Genomic DNA, 18767 nt, shown 5'->3' with positions numbered 1-18767 from the left:
CCTACCGTAGGTTCAATCCTAAGGAATATATAATTGGATGTTGAGAGCTTCGTCGCTGTTCTAGACATGTCAGCTCGGTGTTTGCATTCATGTCTCGAAGTCTATTCAGATTTTGAAGGGAAAATTCGACTTGAGTCGACTCGACTTAGAGCTCTGCTGTATCCACGACACACGAATTGTGTGGTTAGGTACATTGAACTAATGTATCCTGGATCATGCAATGTGTAGAATTAAGAATATATTGTCTTCAAAAAGGCAACAACAAACTTCGTAATCTGTATCAATTATGTATAAATAAAATCTAAATTTAAGCCTCTGGCTAGGTCATTTACATGCTGATGAATCTTACAAGAAAAAATGCGTGTGCTAATTATATAAATCTCACTTATTAATTTCCAAGAACGTATCAATAGATCTCAATAAAGAAATTACAATTCAGGCCTATTTGTCGCATTTTAGTACACATAAAAATAGTGAGTCCATCAATCACCATTATCACTTAAGCTTCAGTAATCCACTTCAGTATCTCCTTCTTTTATCTTAAAACGAATTACGTGTTGAATGAAAGAAATAAGGGTCATGTATAGCAAAATGACTATAAAAACAAACGAATGGTGAGGATAATTAAAAGGTCAATATAGCTTTAGGCAAACAACTCCGATTGTTATCTATTGGATAATCAGAAAACCTGCTTCTTGTTTTTGTCACGAACAATAAACAGCAATTTTTTCGTATTTGCCACTCTCAAAAATCTTCAGCACATATTTTTTTATTTGTGTGTTTATTAACTTTTTTGAGCAATATGTCCTTCATCGATGAATAAAAGAAAAGCGGAAAAAAATGCCCCGATAAAAAAATAAGTATGTTGCCAAGGACGAAGAAGAAAAGATGAACAAAAAAATTATTATATATTTGGCAACAAATACTGAAGATGTACATTATTTTCACATAATTATGCTCACGGAGAATGTTGTTACTTTTCTCTCAGAGAGGAAGGAGCTTTTTTATGAGAGGATATGCAACAAGTATGCTGTCCTTGCGTTAACGTTAAACGAATTCTTACAATACTCACGTTCTAGCTTGTTACATTCCTAATTCCATTCACTCATGCTAAATTGACGATAAGTCTTTTGATTTGAAAAATCTTGAATAATCTTCTTTTATTACTTTGGTTTTTATAATGGATCATATGAATGCATGAAATTTCATGCGTGATTTATTGAATTTTTTATGGTTGAGAATGATGTAAAAGAAAAAAAATGATTATTAACTTAACAATGAATTATTGAATAAACTTAATATTAAATTTGAACTTTAACAAACACGAATTGTATTTCCCATAACGGTTACTACACCGTCGTCTTGCAATTCTTTGAGAGCATCTTCGAACTGTTCGCGTGTGATCAACTGTTGAGTAAAAAATTAATTTTAATATGAAATCTATACACAATGCAACAGAATTGACTTACTACTTGAGAAGATTCCTTAATATCTGTAAAGAATTTTTGATATGGAATGGTCTTAGTTTTGTTCTTTTTCTTCAGCGTATCCTTGATAAATGCGATTAATTCTGCACGCTTCTTTCTTGCTGTTGTTGATAAGCCAGTGGTTAAAATACCAACATCAATTTTACCAGAATGTGGATCAGTTGCTGACTGTTTCAAAGCTTCTCGATATAATCTCCACGATTCTTCAACATCAACCATTTCGACTTTTTGACTTAATCGAATTTTTGCATGAGCTTCCGCCAAACGAATCAAACTTTCAAGTTGACCTAGAGAAATTAATATTATCTGTATTATTAAAAAGTTATAAAAAAATAAATCTACTTCTCACTAATTTAAGTATGCATTTAAATTGACTTAAGAATACTTACGAGGATAGGCTGAAATTTGTCCTCGTCCTGATCCAATTTTACGCATATCCACATAGCATTGAATTAATTTCTGTTGTGCTTCATCTGTCAATTTTGGATGAACATGCTCACGTGCATACGCGATATAATCTCTTAATACTCCCATATCCTGTGGATTATCGATTTTTTTTTTAATTTTTTTGTCTCTCAAAACTCTTTTTTTTTTTTCAATTTAAAAAAATTCTATTAAAATGAAATAAAGAAGGGTAAAAAAAACTTACGAATAATGTATCTTCATCTTCCTTGTTGCCAGCATAATATAACGAAACCAAATGCGTGGCGAGACGTTTATCAAAAAGTTCATCTTGTGGATCCAGAATTAAAAATATCAAGTCAAAACGACTCATCAACGTATGAGGTAAGTTGACATTTTCGATGATGGTTTTGTTCTTGTTCCATTGAGATTCAGAAGGATTACATGATGCTAAAATAGATGTACGTGCATTCAACTGGCAAATAATACCAGCTTTTGCAATGCTTAACGTTGATTGTTCCATAACTTCATGTAATACGCTTCTCGTTGAATCACTCATTTTATCAAACTCATCAATACAACAAATACCATTGTCAGCCAAAACAAGAGATCCAGTTTGAAGAGTTAATTGACGAGTGTCAGGATCGCGTGTAACGTAAGCAGTCAAACCAACAGCAGACGATCCCTTACCTGATGTATATTGTGAACGTGGAATTAAATTGAATACATATTGAAGCAATTGACTTTTCGATGTACCAGGATCTCCGCACAACAAAATATGAATTTCAGAACGGAAGCTTTGTCGTCCACCAACCGAATGTTTCTTTTTTGTTCCGCCAAAAAGTTGCAATAAAATACCCTTTTTAATATCAATATTCTCATAAATCGACGGCGCAATGGTCCGTGCTAATCTCTCATAAACATCCGGCTTTTGTGATAATGTGTGCATAAGCTCAATTCTTTCCGGCGAAAATAAATGTTCTTTGCCTTCCTCCGACTCATACAAACGTTTCTTATCCAATTTACGAAAGTGTACAACGTCAATGTGTGTCTTGTAAACTGATGATACTGTTCTCATGCGAGGATTTTCTTGAATTGGAATTGCTCTATAAATTCCCGTAACTGTGATACGGTCACCAGGCTGTACTTTGTCAACTAAATCGTTGTAAGCGAATAAAAGGATATTATGTGGCGTTTGACCGGCTGCCATGTCTTCTTGAGATTCTTGAAGTTTAATAAGTTGTTTATCAGTAAAATGTGATCGATTATGAATCAATTGGAAACAATGATTAGTATTACAATGTGTACATAAACTTGGCTCTTGAATACGACCTCGATCAATCTCAACAGATGTTGTAAATGAACAGACAATACACTTGAAAAATGCTTCACGCATTTCAGGAATGATATTAGAGCAACGAATGACCATTCCACTTATAGAAATCAATTGGTCAATATCTTCAGGATTTAATGCTCTCATATTGCGTGTCTTCTCCGCATTAAATGGACGAACTTGTATTTGATGCTCTAAAACAGCTGCCGGATATTTCTCAAAGAAGATTTCATTCGTTGCCATATCAAATGCCGGAATGACTTCTTGTGGATAGCAAATAAGTTGATTGTACAATTGCTCATCGAACATTTTTAAATGAGCACAATTGACATTCAAAAAGGGTTCCTCAAGGGAATTAACTTCATCCAATTTCTGCAAATATAGTGGCTCATTCAAATTCATTCCTTCCTCAACTTCATCCTGTTCAATTTCTGGATCAATATATCTCATCAAAAAGTTCTTGAACTTTGACTTGCATTCACTGATGACGACATTCGTACCCCATACAAGTAGCTGTGCTGATTGTGTATTTGTTGCTCCACTTTCTGATTGAGAATCTACTTCCGATATTGTATCTAATCCACCAACATTTACGGTTCTAATTCGCTTATCAATGCGAATATCAGGACGTACTTTTAATGGCGTATTTTGGATACCAGAATGTGGAGTGCGAATTGATCCAATTGAACTTGGTGTTCCATAATTAAGTGGCGAGTTTAGATCAAATTCAGAAGCATTCATATGATGAGGAGTTGCTGATCCCTCATTTAATGGTGTTCTTGCTGAAGAAATCGATGGCGGATTTCTCATTGGCGTATCCACCGAACTTGGTTGAGTTTCTAAGAAAAGTTTTGTTTTATTTTTTGTTCAAAGAAATTAATTAATAAAACTTACCATTTTCATCACGTCTTGGTGTAGCACTTGGATCTGACATGTTGAACTACGATTAGGTAAACAAATTAAGTCAAATAATGGTTTATTAATACAATTAACAATAAATTATGAAAATATGTTTAGTGCAATGTTGCTCTTGACTTTTGGCGGGAAAAACAACCGATTTTGAATTAACTGTCAATTATTTTTTGAATTTTTCCTACACCTTTTGTTTACTGAGTTTTTTTCAAAAAAATTATCAGAATTAATTGAAATTCTAGATTAATTAATTAAATAAAGCTGTTTATTAGTCTAATTAGTGCTGAAAATGTGTATTCAAAGCAGTTGAATAGTATAATTTGTTAGTTGCTCAAATTTAAGCAACGGCTGGCTATCTGGTTGATATCTTTGAGGACATGACTTCAAATTTGTTTGAAAATGTCCTGTAACACTGAAAATCACAAGCTATAAACTGTCATGGAACAAATTAAGGACTAAAAACACAAGAAGAAGTGAACAGGAAGGTATGAAATTGGTAATAAAGTTGATATCCAAAAAGTCAATCTAGTCACCCGACGTATATTATTTTAGTCGTGAATTTGAGAAATTGTATTGATACAAATAAATATTTTAACTAGTTAAGAGAGCATAAACGACGTATAATGTAAATAAATCGTAGTTAAGGATAACTATTTAACTCAATATTACTTGAAACTTCAGTTATACTTTCGTTTACATTAAAATTAAAGAGAAAAACATAAGTTGGTAGAAAAGAAAATTAAAAATATCTGTAAATCCTCATAACAATCACTTGTATTCATTCAAACAGAATTTTTTTCTATAATTAATACAATATTCCAAATGAAAGTTGCAAAAGAGTGCCTAAAACAGTAGACAGAGAAGCAAAAATAAAGTTTATCAATGATTTGTTTAGAATTGCAAAATGTCTGAACTAGCTTATGGAAATTATTCACTCCTTGACAATCAGCAAGAATCGCCTCTTTATACAGCTAAATATGACTACAATGCTTTAGGTAAATTCATGTCGATTGATATGACTATAAATAAGTTTATGAAAATCTAATTTCAATTTTTTCATTCTCTGTTTCCGTATTTTAATTGTTTGTGTATAATTTTATATTGTAGGTGAAGATGAACTGGATTTGCGAGTTGGGTAAGAACATGAAAAAAATAAGTGATATAAAAATACTTGAATTTATATTATTTTTACGCATTTTCAGGCAAATTGTTTGGGTTTTGTCGAAAGACGAGTCAATTTCCGGTGATTATGGATGGTGGACAGGCAAGATTGGCGATAAAGTGGGAATATTTCCTGCAAACTATGTCACAAATGACGATATGAAGCTCGAAGATGCTCACCCTAATGAAATCAAGTACGAGGATTTAGATGTTAAAGAAGTGATTGGTGCTGGTAAGTCAATACTACTCATCAGCATATTGTGCATTTAGTGACGTTAATTAATGTGAATTATAGGTGGATTTGGGGAAGTGAAGAGAGCATTTTTAGGAAATGAAGTCGTTGCAGTGAAAGAGGCTCGTCACAATCCAGAACTCGACTATAATGTGACACGAAAAAATGTATTGCAAGAAGCCAAGCTTTTTTGGTCATTAAAACATCCAAATATTGTTTCTCTTCGTGGTGTTTGCATTTTACCACCAAAATTTTGCTTAGTTATGGAATATGCTAAAGGAGGTTCCCTCAATAGGATTTTATCAAGTAGTCGGAGAATTCCACCTGATGTTCTTATTGATTGGGCAATACAAATAGCAAGAGGAATGTGTTATCTACATAATGGTGCACCGATTTCGGTCATTCATCGTGATTTAAAAAGTTCAAATGTTCTTATTAGTGAACCAATTGATGAAGGCGATTTAAGAGGTAGAACCTTAAAAATTACAGATTTTGGATTGGCTAGAGAAGCTTATAATACAACACGAATGTCTGCAGCAGGTAAATAAAAACCTTTTATTACTAGACACTTTATGGCACATTTATTGCAATTTTTTTTATTTTTACAGGCACTTATGCATGGATGCCACCAGAAGTTATAAAGGCAGGAACCTATTCAAAGTAAATATTCTCACTGATAACAAAAACTACAACATTTTTATGATGCATTATTACTTTTTATAGAGCATCCGATGTTTGGTCTTATGGCGTTCTTTTATGGGAACTTTTAACGGGTGAAATTCCATATAAAGGATTCGATTCACTCTCGGTGGCTTACGGAGTTGCAATCAACACGCTTACACTTCCAATTCCTAAAACATGTCCAGAAGCTTGGGGAAATTTAATGAAAGGTAATTGATTCACACTTGAGTCAATGAATAAGTTAATGACCTTTGACTATTACAGGATGTTGGGATATTGATTCGCACAAAAGGCCTCAATTTAAAGCAATATTAAGGGATCTTGAAATAATAGCTGAATCAGGATTTAAACAGACTCCACACGAGTCATTTCACAACATGCAAGACTGCTGGAAGAAGGAAATTGCTGAAGTTCTTCACGAGTTGCGTTTGAAGGAAAAAGTAAGTAATATAGCCACGGCTAATTTAATAAACATTAGAGTACATATAAAAAAATATAATAGAAGCTAAAGATAATCCCATTTCTAAGCTATACATATTTTTATTTCAATTTGTCTTCTTTCATTATTGTGTAACTTTTTCCTTTATGTACAAAAAGGCATTTAAAAATTTTGAAGAGGTAAGAAAATCGCTTGGAATCAAATTCATTTCCTTACATGGTTTTGCGTGTGACGATATCTTTTGAGTTCCAACTGTTTATGTTCCCTTTAGCTTTTGATTTTTCGCGTTTTGTTTGATTTTCTTTTAATTTAGTTGCCATTTCCTTTTTGTTCTTATTTCTTTTTTTATTACTATGATAATGACACTAAGGCTCTTTATGGCTTATTTATTTACATGATGTTTGTTTTACTTTTTATAGGAATTACGTTGCAAGGAAGAGGAACTTACGAGAGTTCAGCAACAACAGAAGAAGGAGCAAGAAAATTTAATGAAATTAGCACAGGAATTAAAGAATCGTGAATTAGATCTGCTGGGACGAGAGTTAAAAATTATCATGAACAATGCACCGACGCCGTTGAAGAGAAAAAATAAAATTGGAACTTCCAAACTAAAGGTGAGAAGTTGATTCTGTAGTAACGGTTTTTTCATATTTGAAATTTTTCAAATATTTGTAGATCGTTACAATTCAAATATTTTTGAACCGTTATTTTTTAAAACTATTTCTTGTCTTAATTCAACACTAATCAACAATTTTACTTCTCATTTCAGCTTCTGAAGAAAACTCCATTTCAAATATCCTTTCCATTAGATTTTAAACATAAAATAACTGTAATGCATACAGGATCTGCGGACGAATCGAATTCACAACAAGCAGAAACTCCTCCCCCTAATTCACCAGCACCCACACGATTAAGAGCAATAGCTCGTGAGTATTAACTTTTCAATTCCCGTATTAGAGCCATAGAATATTCAAGTAGATCCGTTTTTTTTTTCGTTCTTCGGTAGTATATCCATCCGTTTTAGTTTATTTGATTTTTCCATGAATATTTTCCATTTTTCTAGTTCTCATCATTGATTTTGTTGAACATTTTTTTCCTGCAAATTTTTTCTGTTTTTGACACAAGTTTGAGTATAGCTTGCAAATGTTTTTTTGACCTTTTATGTCATCTGCATGTGTTTTTTGAACATTTCCAATTATTTATGAGAATTCATCCTTTTTAAAATGTCCATTTATATGTGAATAATCGCGTTATCTCTGACAAAGAAACTCAGTTCTCTTAGCTCTATCCTTAATTTAAGCTTTAGACTATATATTATCATGAGAAAGTGACTAAGCAAAATAATAAAACAAAATTAAATTTTAAATCAATTAAATATATTTTGTATTATAATAAAAATAAAAAATAAAATTATTTCCCCAAGTTCGATCCGATGATGATGATGATGATGATACGCTGTCATCAACAACAACCAAAGGCAAAACCTGGGGTCCATCATCAATGTCACATCAAAGAGAGCGTGGATTTTTACCAGCATTTCCACAAGAGCGCTCACACAATTTAGTTAAATCTGCACCAAATCTTGATAATAAATCGCGCTCATCATCATCGACAGATAATATACTTTTAGGTAACAGAGCTGACAATTTATCTGACCGAATGACTGTTGTTAAAAGTACAACGTCTGTGAATAATAGCCATAATTACACTAACACAAATTATCATTCAATCTTTTATGAACGGGATCTCACGAAATCTAATGATAATAATAACGATGATGAAAAGAAGCAGACAAGCATGACATCAGTTAGTTCACATAATCATTCAAATGAAAGTTTTGAGTATGATAGTGATGATTCTGTCTCACAAAATGTCTCGATAGGATGTTTTTCATTTGTTGGAAATAACTCATCATCAAGTGAGGCTAAAAAGTCTAAAAGTCGTTATAAAATGTTTAGAAAATCCCATACGACATCCGATCTAGACAATCGTCAATTGTTATCGTCATCATTGTCGACAAACACGACAACTGAGAGAAAGACAAAAGGCTCAAATTCACGTAAAAATAGTACTGATCCAAAGAAAAAAATTCAATTTGAGGAATTTACGACGCCAAAAGCACAATTTAATGTTGATTTAATGTTTTATAAAAGATTTGAACAAAGTTTAGATGCTGTTGGCTCTCACGACTTGAGTGAGGAGGATATCCTTTATATGCGAACTAAACCAAATAAAAATAAATTAGCAATGAGACTACAAAAGAGTCTCGATGCAATTGACTCATTTGACGTTGATGACGATCGTGATGAAAAAGTTTACTCGAAATCAATTGATGATTTGTCAACTGGAAGTGATTATCAATGGTATAGAGGTGGTTCACAATTTACACGACAATGTTTCTTTAAAAATGGTACGACTAGAAATGGAAATGCCAATCGAGACAGTGAGTCGTCACAAGAATCATCGACCGTACGAAAAAGCTCTTGGCCTCATACTCAGTATTAAAATTTTCTCCTTTCATTGTCGTTTAACAAAGTTCAGTGAGATCCTGGATAATTTTTTTTACTGACATAGACAATTACAATGAAATTACTGTTAATTTTATTATTTATGTTGCTATGGGGGTTCGAGAGGATACTTTAATTAATTTTTTTTTTGCATAATTTTTGATGCTTGTTCAGTTTAAAACAACAAAAACAATTCTTTTCTGTCGTAATTAATTAATTAATATACTAGTTGTGCATTTACCCTTCAATAGGCAAGACATTATATACAAAAAAAAATTATTGTAAAAAGTCAGTCTTTTTTTCACATAACATGTAAAATCCTTTCTTTTTGTAGCATATTTAACGGTTTTTAATTTGAATTTTTAAATGTTTTTGATTTGCAACCAACTTCAAGTGTATTGTTTGAAATTTGAAAAACCGTTATTTATGCTGTAAATCCCTTAAAACTTGTATCTCGTATTATGTTCACACTTTTGATATTTTTATTGCATGACGCACATGAAATGTAGTTAATTTAAGTTTTTATTAATCCTAAGTTCTTAAAAGATCAACTTAAAAGAATACTTTTGATGAAACAACCTTGAATTAAGTTATGTATGTTGCCACAAATTTTTCTTTATTCCTTTATCATTTGATGACTTTATCGTTCTTCCGTTTATATGTTTAGATTTATAACGAATACAAATGATTTGATTTATTGTAAAGTTTTTATGTTTATTGCTACATTTAATGTAATAGATGTAAAGAATTATTGGCATTATCGTATTTTTTTCTAGTTTATTGTTTTATAAAGAAGAAAAAAGTGAATACACAAAGGCAATAAAAACACTGTAGTACATACCCTTAAATCAGTATACGCATATGAGCTCATATGAAATTTTCGTGTTGAATGAAATATTTGCAAAGGGGATGAATTTTGAGCTGATTGTGATTAATTAGTTCCTATTTTTAAAATAAGTTCTATTTAAATAATTAAGGAAATTTTTAACGGTTTTATAAAATTCAAATTTTCGATTGGTTTGTTAAATTCAAATTTTAACGGTTTTGTAAAATTTGAGTTTTTAACGATCTTGCAAAAATCAAAAATTTTCAACTGCTTTGTACAATTCAAAATGTTTGAAACGGTTCAAACTTTCTAACGGTTTTGTAGAATTCAAATCGATTCAAATTTAAATTGCTGAATAATCAAATTCAAACTCATTTCTAACGGTTAAATTCAAAATTCAGTAATTCAATCATTTAATTTAATTCATTATTAAGTTATCAAGTCACAATCATCTAAATTCACACTCTTTGAATCAAAATGAGCAATAACTTTAAAAAAAATAATTACCTTTCCGTGCTACTTAAACATAAACCTTAACACAGAACGTATGATGATAGTTAGCAACACTTAAAATAAATTAATAATGATGACAAGCATAATTTGGTTAACATACACAAATTTTTTTTAACATGCTCATATGCTGATATGATCTTATGACAATGTGATTTAATCTCTCCAAAAAATCTGTATTTTTTAAAATTGAAATTTTCCCAAAAAATGGTGGAAGCAAAAAAAAAAGTTTAAGTGTGAAATTTAGAAAATTGTAAAGTAATCGCTTCTTTTTGGTCTTTTATTAAGTTTGTCTCTTTGTTTATTTAGTTTAGAATTGTAATTTTTTTTTGTACGAAAATGAAAAAATTTAAAAATTTCTTTTAATTTTCCTAATTTCATTAAATTATTATTTTAAATTAATAAATAAGGAGTTTCAGATAAAAAACGAGCAATTTAATTTATTTTTAATTACTTTTTTATGCCATAAATTGGTTGTGGTTCTTTTATGTTTTAATTTCCTTTTTTTATTGTTTAATGGCAACGACAAAACATTAAAATACATTAACAAAGTTAAAGACATTTTTCATAAGTGATTAAAATTAAAATTCATACACAACTTTAGACGATAGCAATTCAGAGGAATGGACACAAGATGAGTACAGGATTTCAAGCTTGCCGTTGTGTTTTCAGCCATTAGTTGAGCGCGATCGAAAGAAAGGAATTGTTGACAGTGTAATGTATAATATGGCTTCATTTTTGGCTAGTTTTGCTACTGGATTCGACATAAGAATCTCAAATCTTCAACCTCAACCAGTTAACCATCCACGACTACAAAGTGCACAACCGATTCCGCAAAGTGAATTCGATATGCATCATAGTCCGTTGTATAAAGGCATTTATCCACACGAGAAAGATATACTGAATGTAGGAAACCCGCATTTAAATAAATTATATGGACTTGATACGTATCATGGACCGACGAAACAGAAAATGAGGTAATGATAATCTCGGGATTAAATTAATCCTAGGATTAAAATTAAATCCATCCGATTAAAATCCTATTTTCCTCTCCATTCACAGAGTATCGCTAAATCAGCTTGCGGGATTTCAAAATAATCGAATTCCTAATAATTACATGCAGTCAACAACGTTAACAACAACAAGCGGTTTAGGGTCAAATTTTACATCGTATACAACAGATCCAATAGATTCGTCATCGATGAGTAGTTTAGTTAGTGAAAATAAGCTTCAACGTATGAAAATGCATCCAAATGTTGGAACATCGTCGTCGTTCCTAGAAAGTGATCTCGCAACGGATGAATATTTATTTATACCTGAAGGCGAAAATCCTAGATTTATATCCCCTCCGATGATGGCTAGTTTAGAATCTGGTAAGTGTAATGCTATATCCAAATATAATCTATAACTAATTTCCGTTTATTATCAACAGAATATTACATTACACAACAGCATCAACATTCCAATATGAATCCATTTCAAAAGAATCCAACAATGTACATGAATTCTGGTCCGACAAGCTTTATTGAAATAAGTAATCAATATAATGACAGTGATAGCTATAGACAAGTAAATTATGTTGATTCACAAATTCCACCTCAACTTCCTCCAAAAACACCAATCCGAACGCCAGTGATGGGAACTAAAACAATACATCGTCGTACACTTTCGAATACGTCGTCAAATAATTTAAGTAATCGTAATTTTCAAATGGATCCAATGGATACACATTTGGATTATCGTTTTCAAAACTTTAATATTGCTGGCGGTGCCATAAATCCCGAACCATTACAATTTCATTCAGTGCCATATACATGTAATTATGCCGATACAGTAATACCTAATGAAATACCAAATCGTATGCGATTATATGAGAATATAAGTCATTTTCAAAATAATTTTCAAGCATCATCATCACTACCTGCATCTCATTGTCAAACGCCAATCAAATCAATACGAAATGATGGAAATGGACATCATGAACAATATAAATCACCGATTGCGATGTCGAATGCTGAAAAAAGGAAAATGTTCTTTGCGACAGACACTGTTGATAATGTCTCAAAGTCTCAAAACCAAAATTGTGATCAAATTCTTGTCAGTGAATCAAATATTAATAATATTGTTAATTCGACAAAAATTAATAGTACAGGAGTTACTCCAACTCATTCCACTCCGCAAGATAGCTTTAGTGATGATAGTTCATATTTAAGTGCTTTAGCACGTTTCAGTCCCGATAATTTTCTTAATGAAAATATAAATAATTTCAATGGATCGACCGGTGTTCGTATGAATACCACAAATATCCAACGATCAATTGTGAGACGGGCAATTGAAGTTGATGATAATGAGAAATCATAGAAACTATATAATGATCATAACAATAACAGTATGTATAAAATGAAATTGATTTCGGTGCTACATTCATTTTTAATGCACACTAACCATTAGCCAAAAAACAAAGTCATTTTGTATTCAATATAAGGTTGATATTTGAAAAAAAGGGGTTGCAAAAGGATTGAATTTGATATTTTATGGTAATGTGATGTTTTTTGCGACACGTGTCATGAAGCTTCCAATGAATGCAAAATTAATAATTTTTAACGGTTTTTTGATTTTCAAAAAATAACGGTTTTTCAAAATTCAAATTATTATTTTTTTGTTTTGCATAAAATTCAAATTTCAAAAAACCGTTAAATTTGTCATTTTTATTGAGAAATGCAAGTTTTGATTAAAATTATTAAAAAAAAATGATACCATTAATCGATATTAACCAGTGCGTAATTTTGCAATATTTATGACATTATTTATCGTATTTTGCTGACAAAATTAAAGCAAAAAAGAAGAGATTCTTTTTAATTTCGGACATTAATGTACCTGCGTTTCAATGTAAGCAATTATAAGACGAAAAGAGACATGCTTCAAGACATTAAAAAATTTGATATTTGATAAACATGATATGAGAAACATTGCCTATATATTTTAGCATTGATATAAAAAAATTAAAAACTAAAAAAATATTCGATTTTCGAGCTTCTTTCCAAACTTTTTTTTACACCTAACGTGCTTTTGTGCTTTAACGCTGCTTATCCTAATTCATTTTTCTATTGTGTGACGCGAAATGAATAAAAATTTAACATGTACACATGTAGATTTAAGCTTATAATCCTTTTCAATTCGAGATATTTACTAAAACTTTTGAAATATTTATATGCAACTATTTAAAGTACTAATAATTTCATAGTTGAATGATATTATATACTTATAAAGGAGTTTCAAAAAAAAGCATGTATAAGAAGTAATATTTCAATTTTGAGCTGCTGGCTGGAAAGAGTTGTGTGCTGTTCTTAGGATTTTTTAACGATTTTGTAAAATTCAAAAAATGTAACGGTTTTGTAAAATTCAAAATTTTCGACGGTTTTGTAAAATTTGAAATTTTTAACGTATATGTAAACTTCAAACTTTGAACAACTGGAATGAAGCGTTGCTTCTTTACTAATCCAATGAATTTAATCCGATGGATTATATTTAAATCCCAGATTTATTTTAAATCTGTTGATACATTCGTACTGGATGATTCAAATAATCTCAATTAAATGCACAGACACGACTTTCTCCAGTCAACAGCTCAATTTCTATTTATTCGCACATAAAAAATTAAACTAATTTTGTAAAAAAAAAAAACAGTTCACGATAAAAATGCATTAATTAAATTGTGCAATTCGATAATGAAATACCTATGTCTATATCCTTACTAAATTTCTTCTCTTCTATTACTGAGAATTGCTCAAAAACGAATGACTTTAATTTTCCTGAAAAAATAAAAGAGATGTGCATGTAAAAGTAACTTTCGTGCATGGCATGAAAGACTTTATAAATAATTTAAGAATGGAAGTAAAAAAAGACATTTTTCTTTCAATTTCTAGTCGATAAACATATAATAATATTGATATATATATATTTTAATTAATCTTTTTTCTTTTTGTGTTGACACGATTTTCATTTCCTTTTTTTCTGAGTAAATTATTTATCATTCCTTTAAATTTAATTTAATTAACAAAAAACAAAAATTAAACTTACATTTATTTCTAAGCATTAAGTCAGAATTAACAATTGGAATAAATAGAAAATTGATATTTTATGAGACGATAACAATACAAAAAAAAGAGAAGGAAGTAAAAGAACCCAGAAATAAATGAGATTGATAACTTATAAGCTTTACTAAATTTGTGTCTTTTGCACTTTACTAAGTACGTTTCATTGCTGTTCCACATTATTTAACACGTGAATTTGCAAACTTTTTGTTGAATTGTACACTTGTGTTGGTGCAAATGGAACCAATTTTGGATTGTCCGTTTTATTTGTTTTATTTGCAATATATTTGCTTAATCGTATGTTTGGAAGTGGCAGGAATCCAGGAATGAGTGGAAATACATCGAGTGTAATTGTCGTTTCCATCACGTCATCAGCCATTGTTACAACACCTGCTGAACGTCCATAAAGTGCCCACATATTTTGATCAAATAAAACTTCATACATCAAGTCATTACATTGATTCTGTTCTGTTAATTTCTTGATTGTCAAGTGGAGATGACAGACAGTTCCAACACGACAAATTTCTTGTGGCTCAGTAACAATTTTGACTGTCAAATGGAACAATGTATTGTAATCAGTTACATCAAATGGACAAATGTATCGTCGAATGACATCTGGATGATCTTCTTCAGCATACATCGCATTGAACTCAATACTGATCACTGGAAGTTCATTTATTGTCTTTAATGGCTCAACTTCAATCTCATATAAGTAGCTGATGGATATATTCTTCATAATTGTCACTCGACTTTGTGATTTTGGATTCAAGTCAGTAATCATCACATTATTAACCAAGCACTTCATTACAGCATCAGTTAATATCAAAGTCTTTTCATACAAACTCTTGACGATGACTTGAAGGAACTTTTTAGATCCAGATGAGTGTAAACGACATGATGCAGTCAGGATAGGTAAGAATTTTAAAGGAATTTGAATTTCACCTTCACTCCATGGACAATGAAGTAAGACTTTTTGATCAATTAATGTCTCGTCACGACGACATGGCAATTCACAGAGAGCAGTTAGTTCCACTGTTCGTTCCTCGAACAATTTAAAGTCTGTTAATTTTATATTTAATGTCTTTTGATAATCAGTTTCGCCATTCTTCTTCAGTCTCAATCCTTTCGAGCATTTTAGTTGGATGGACGATTCCTTTGGGAAATTATATGAGCCACCGGATATGAAAAGCTTTATACTTTGATCCAATCCAGCTACTAAGTCAGAAAAGTGCAACGATGCAGAACTTGATTTTGTGCTAATTTCAAATGGCTTGTTCTTAACATTAATTGACTTGGATAAGAATTTGAGTTTCTGAAAATGGATGGCAATTTGCTTGAGTATCCAGGTACCAACTTCCAGTGCCTTTGTTTCAAGTACAATCACATTAACTCCTGGATGAACGAGAATATTTTTAGCTGACGCAGAATGCTTGAAATTAGATTCGGTGACTGGCAAGTTGTCATTCTTTCCACTGCTAGTTCTTCGTACTTTTGCTTTACTTTCACAAATCACCGACACCATATTTATTGTATTATCTTGCTTTAAATCTGTCTCGATTGAAAACGGAAGTATGTCAAATTCATTTGGAGGTACAATTGCTTCCGAATTTTTTCCAAGAAGCTCAAAGCTGATTGAGACTGTTTCACATAGAACTTCTCTGGGAAAATTTGAATCAATTCTTAGTTCCAATGTTAGTAAACTGTCTTGAATGATTGGGCTGCTGTTCACTAGGTGCACATCAATAACTTTAAAATGATCCTCAAGCTGAATGAAATTATTTGATTCCTTATCAGATTGTGTCAAAATTGGTTGAATGGATTTGAGTGACTTGAGGAAGTCATCAAAATAAAAAGTACGGACGAGTATTTCCAAATCAACACAGCAGGATATAGCTGCACAAACTTTTGTATAGCTCAATGAATCATCAAGTTTCTTATAGCAATTTGCTAGTTCCAGTAATGTCTGAGATGCTAATGCATTCCATTTTTCAGATTTTAATTCACGTAGCAGGTCTGTAAAGAATACAATAGCTTTATGAGGCTCATTGAGTGCGCAGTAAAAGTTGCCTAAATCTCTTCCAACGTATCTAGCTGATCGTAATCTTGACACATGCTTGTAAGTGCTTATTGCTAATTCACACAACTCTAAATACAATTTTTGGAATGACACATTTGACTGCAGAGCTTCCCTCAATCTTTCACAACCTGGTTTTTGGACTTTTCTGCTTGGTGAATGTGACCTTCTTATTTCCAGTTCCTTCTTTTCTAGCTCATCTCTTTCAGGACTCTCGCCAATTGATGACGATAATTGAACAACAATGTGCAACTGTTCGGACGTAGATTCTGAACCTGGCAATAAACCACAGAGCTTGCCTAATTCATATAATTTATCTTTTGCCAGATTCCATATTGATGCTGTATGTTGTGAACATTTAATTATATTTTCTGTACCAACAACACAATCACACAAGTTGAGGACTTCCAAACAGTTTATAAATTGCCAGCATGACAATGTGCCCATAAAAGTTTCCAATCTTAGTGCATCGATTTCCCTTAAAGTTGAGAATAGGAATGGAAAGAGTCGTTGTGCTATTTCCCATTGATGTTCCATCGAATTTAGTAACGTACATTGTCTTTGAAAGACATAATTCCTTAATTCAATTATTGTGATGGAATTGTCTATAATTTTTTGTCTTGTCTCTTTTATGTCCTTCTTGCACATTGTGATTCCCCGAAGATTATTTAATGGCTTTTCAAATGTACTCATCCATTTAGGCTTCTCTCCATACATTGTATTCATAATAAAAAGATTAAGCATCGCATCAAGTTCATCATATTGAACTAAAGCATCTGAATATAGTGTAAGCATCTCTAGTACGAATGCGAGCTTCTCTTGCAGTAGAAAGTACGTAATGAAATTCCAATCTTCATTATTTCTCTCTTCTCGTCTTGCTCTTATTATCTCCTCAAATTTAATAATATTCTTATTATATGCTGATAGGATTAAATGTCTTATTCGTTGGATCATTGATCGGAATGACTCTGTTGCCTTATTTTCGAATTTTAATGGATTTAAGATTGAGACACATCTGTCAGCATTTTTAGCACCAAAGTCTAGTCGAATTTTGTCGAGGACGCTTTGTCTAGGAAGAATATTTTTTGTCTTTTTCATATCAATTGTTTCCACAATAAGAATCATCCAATCAGAAATTCCGTACGTTGTAAGCTGTTTAAGCCACGAATCAATTTCTTCTTTAAGTGATCCTTTATATGTCTCAACATCCTATTTAAATGAAATAAATCGATTAATAAAGAATAATATAACAAAACAATAATGTCTCTTACATTGCATTCAGAGATGTATATATGCAGGCTTGGATCTTTAAGTATGTCGAAATTCTGTGAATTATAACTTTCTAATTGTGCCTTACAGCTCTCAAATGTCTTAAAATTAGCCTCTAATTTGATGTTTTTAGCTGTGCCACGTCCATATGATCGCTTCCATTCAATTTTATCAGTCGGAAGTGCTTGTTCTATTCTTGTCTGGATTGACTTGAATAAAATATTATCGCCAGAATCTAATATAAATTTGGAGAAAATCTATTAGATATCGTTAATATACAAGTAAATTTCTACTTACAGCTGATTAGTGGCTTGAGGTTCATCATTATCGTATATTTGTTGGTCTATATCTAAAGGAATAATTGAGAAATTACGCAAATAATAATTAAAGATAGCAATTTGCAATTTTTTCTGTTTACAATTTTTTTCCAACGATTCAAATTTTAAACAGCCGTTATGGTGCTTTAAAAACGAAGCCAGATGGAGATATGAAAATTGCACTACATTGAACTAGTAGAGTATAAAATCATCTCAACAAGTTTCATTAATTAAAGGCGGATTTGGAGTCAAAATTCTTTAGAATTGATAAGCACTATTCAGTAGTTCAAAAGTTCATATCATTTCAGTTCAATTCAAAATATTCTCGACCGTTGAAAATATTGCAATGAATTTGAATAATTTTTGACCGTTACTTAGTGATTTATAAAATTATGCACTTTTCTGATTATGCGCAGTTAATTGATGCAAAAATCCTTTTTCTAACTAAAGGATCCTCTTCATTCATAAAATAAAAAAGCATAATTTTCAGTGTAAAAAATATATTTAGAATCAAATTAATAGT

The 18767-nt window shown here is 31.3% G+C and overlaps 3 protein-coding genes across 5 annotated transcripts; 1 reads left to right on the top strand and 2 right to left on the bottom strand.

Annotated features, from left to right (window-relative positions):
- Positions 1-1176: 1176 nt before the first annotated feature.
- dpa (disc proliferation abnormal) lies at positions 1177-4269 on the bottom strand. The gene is made up of 5 exons (XM_070642487.1): positions 4117-4269; positions 2137-4061; positions 1877-2024; positions 1470-1774; positions 1177-1407 (listed from the first exon to the last, which is right to left on the bottom strand). The coding sequence occupies exons 1-5, from the start codon at positions 4154-4156 to the stop codon at positions 1315-1317; spliced, it is 2511 nt and encodes an 836-aa protein (XP_070498588.1). The 5' UTR covers positions 4157-4269; the 3' UTR covers positions 1177-1314.
- Positions 4270-4659: 390 nt separating this feature from the next.
- slpr (mitogen-activated protein kinase kinase kinase slipper) lies at positions 4660-14699 on the top strand. 3 transcript variants are annotated; one of them, XM_070642410.1, is made up of 14 exons: positions 4660-5129; positions 5242-5269; positions 5337-5527; positions 5591-6067; positions 6136-6187; positions 6251-6417; positions 6473-6648; positions 6806-6826; positions 7067-7261; positions 7417-7573; positions 8071-8277; positions 11095-11467; positions 11553-11863; positions 11923-14699. In XM_070642410.1, the coding sequence occupies exons 1-14, from the start codon at positions 5039-5041 to the stop codon at positions 12849-12851; spliced, it is 3375 nt and encodes a 1124-aa protein (XP_070498511.1). In that variant the 5' UTR covers positions 4660-5038; the 3' UTR covers positions 12852-14699. The 3 variants fall into 3 exon arrangements, with proteins under 3 accessions (XP_070498511.1, XP_070498514.1, XP_070498512.1); XM_070642413.1 differs by lacking the exon at positions 8071-8277; XM_070642411.1 differs by lacking the exon at positions 6806-6826 and having other exon boundaries at positions 4661-5129.
- On the bottom strand, positions 14462-18510 carry SIDL (SIDL trafficking protein particle complex subunit 10). Its single transcript, XM_070642409.1, has 4 exons — positions 18346-18510; positions 18225-18276; positions 17930-18162; positions 14462-17867 (listed from the first exon to the last, which is right to left on the bottom strand). The coding sequence occupies exons 2-4, from the start codon at positions 18250-18252 to the stop codon at positions 14748-14750; spliced, it is 3381 nt and encodes a 1126-aa protein (XP_070498510.1). The 5' UTR covers positions 18253-18276; positions 18346-18510; the 3' UTR covers positions 14462-14747.
- Between the last annotated feature and the right edge of the window lie 257 nt (positions 18511-18767).

This window comes from Chironomus tepperi, unplaced genomic scaffold (genome assembly GCF_022539635.2).
Source record: "Chironomus tepperi strain 1889 unplaced genomic scaffold, CSIRO-AGI_Ctep_v1 contig_298, whole genome shotgun sequence".
In the NCBI taxonomy this organism is placed as follows: Eukaryota; Metazoa; Arthropoda; class Insecta; order Diptera; family Chironomidae; genus Chironomus; species Chironomus tepperi.
This window is presented reverse-complemented; position numbering and strand designations above follow the sequence as displayed.